Source organism: Aplysia californica, unplaced genomic scaffold, assembly GCF_000002075.1.
Source record: "Aplysia californica isolate F4 #8 unplaced genomic scaffold, AplCal3.0 scaffold00323, whole genome shotgun sequence".
Taxonomy (NCBI): domain Eukaryota; kingdom Metazoa; phylum Mollusca; class Gastropoda; order Aplysiida; family Aplysiidae; genus Aplysia; species Aplysia californica.
In genome coordinates this window covers 763,751-766,121 of record NW_004797593.1, presented here as the reverse complement: position 1 = coordinate 766,121, position 2,371 = coordinate 763,751, and the positions used below count along the sequence as shown (strand labels likewise).

The window sequence follows — 2,371 nt, the reverse complement described above, 5'->3', positions numbered from 1 at the left end:
TGTGTGTGTGTGTGAATGTAATAGTATTTGTGTATGTGTGTGTGTGTGTTTGTGTGTGTATGTATGTTTGTCTTCTCAGTTTGCACGGACGCATGAAATCTTTCCCCTGTGGTGTGATCCTGCCTGCTGCGACTTGTACATGTACCTTGATGGTGGGTGGCCTAATACTTTTTGTTCCTTCTGCATAATGTGCCTCTTTCATTCAGCGTATGACTACCCTGCTCTTCCCCTTGCCGAAGTTAATGTGACCGTTATGGCACCGAGTTCCTCTCAGCTGCAACCCACACACCACATATTATTATCAGAAGCGGATTGCTGTTTCTGTGGTGGCTATTGTTTGGCTTTAAAAGGCACATTCGACGTAGTATCTATTCGGAGGCGTGTCCGACTGAGATAGACCTATCAATATGCTTTGTGCTTCTGGACCAGGTAAAAAAAAAATCGGGGGGGGGGTTACAGGGGGGCATGCCCCTCTGTTTTAATCCATAATTTGATATGTTGCAGTTAGGTTTGAAATTTTCTTGAAATTAATTGATTTGCGACAGTTTTAGTGTCCATATGAGTGATCTGCAGCAAACAATGCGCAGTTTGACCCCCAAAGAAGTGTATTTGTGTGCGGGAGTACGTCTCCGAATAGTTCCTGGGTGCTCACCGGAGACGTCTCCAAATATCTTCTGCCTAAAGAACATTTAACGCGTAACAGTTTTCAAAACTGAGAGCTCATGTCTTATCTGCCAGCCCCAACAACAACAGCAAGACACTTACTTGGCTGCCACTCGTCGGAACACCTTCGTCTGTTCATGATACATGCCGGACGAATAAGTAACCACCTGGTAAAGAAGTAAAACAACACAACATTGTTAGTAACTTTGGTTTTCCTTAATATATCAATGTAGATTTTTATATCCCCCCCCCCCCAACCCAAACACACACATACTTTGAGATAAACTGGATAGTTTATGAGGCTTGCTTCAACCCTGTCTGTCAGGGCCAACCCAAACTGAGATGGATACAACATCTCAGCAGAAAGACTCAATGAAAAATTCACCCCACTTGGGAATCAAACTAGGATCTCCTGTATATGATGGCGAAGCGCCCAACCCCTACACAACAGACACCAGTGTGTTAATAGCAAGCAATCAGTGATCTCATTGACATCCATAAAGGAAACACAGTCCATTCAGGTGATATCATGCTGGCATAATGCTGGCTTATTATGTCAGCTCAAGTGGTATCATGTCAGATCAGATGGAATTGCACTGGCTTGTCCTGTCAGTTCAGGAGGTAACACGCTGGCTTATGAAGAGGAAGAACTGGGTCCGAACCTCCAATGGGCATTCTTGAACTTGGGTTAAGAAATGCATCTTCCAAACATAACAACTGTTCTCACATCTTTTTTAAAATGACCGTTACATCATGGATAGCGGTGCGCAGCCTACTGCCCTTTTCATCTCGTTTCCTGAAGGTATCATCTCTGACTCAGAGGGTTGATGACCTTCACGGTCGCGAGCTGCCGTTACACATTCTGCTGTACCCAGGTCGGTCCATGTTTATAAGTGGTCCATCCATGTTATTCTTTGCCTTCTTCCCCTGGCTCTCCTGCCCCTCATCCTTTCTTCGAGCAGCTCTTTCACAATGGTCCCGAGTTGTATTAAGTGCCAAAAGTATTGCATTTTTCTACATTTTATTTCATCAAACAGGATTTGTCTTATGTGGAGAATCTGACACCAGGTTCCACAAAAAATGTTTTACAATTTAGCATTGCCGACTTCATCACGTCTAACAAAATAACCAGACAAGCTACAAAGTCTGTTCTTTTTTGAGTCTCAAGGGCAGAAATGCATGCTTTGAGTACATTAAATGATAATTACTATAAATACAAGGATACACCTAAAACTGTATGTTGAAAAGTACCAAAAATTAAGTTAGCCCAGACAGAGCAGTGACAGGGAGCTGACCCCTGTGACACCGACGGGATAAGGCACTCGGCGGGAAACCCCCCGCTGTAACTAAAATTCCACGGCCGGTGCTCCAAGATTTAATAATAACTTCGTGACCTACCTCAACATACTTCCAGCCAAGCCTCTGCAGCAGACTAGCAATGGCAGTGAAGTAGACTTCTTCGCTCGGAATGGCGCGGGAGAAGTACGACTGCTCCGAGCTTGACAACATGGAGGTCGTAGCGCCCGTCTGTACCTCCGGGATCATGTAATGGGAGAGAATCGACGAGATGCTCTTGGCCTGGCCATTGCCTGGGGAGGTTTTTGTAAGTGTTACGGCACTTGCAACACAATAAGGTCATATAAGTGCCGAAGACTAGAGGTGTTACAAGAGAGTAACAAACACAAATAAAGAAGGAGGGGAGATAAGG

The 2,371-nt window shown here is 44.6% G+C and overlaps 1 protein-coding gene across 1 annotated transcript in view; it reads right to left on the bottom strand.

Annotated features, from left to right (window-relative positions):
• The window catches only part of LOC101850490, a gene marked incomplete in the record, with an annotated part of 69,961 nt that overhangs the window by 50,110 nt on the left and 17,480 nt on the right, over positions 1-2,371 (bottom strand). Inside the window, 2 exon segments of the mRNA XM_013084867.2 lie at positions 766-830; positions 2,062-2,252. Of these exon segments, the coding sequence (XP_012940321.1) occupies positions 766-830; positions 2,062-2,252 (256 nt within the window).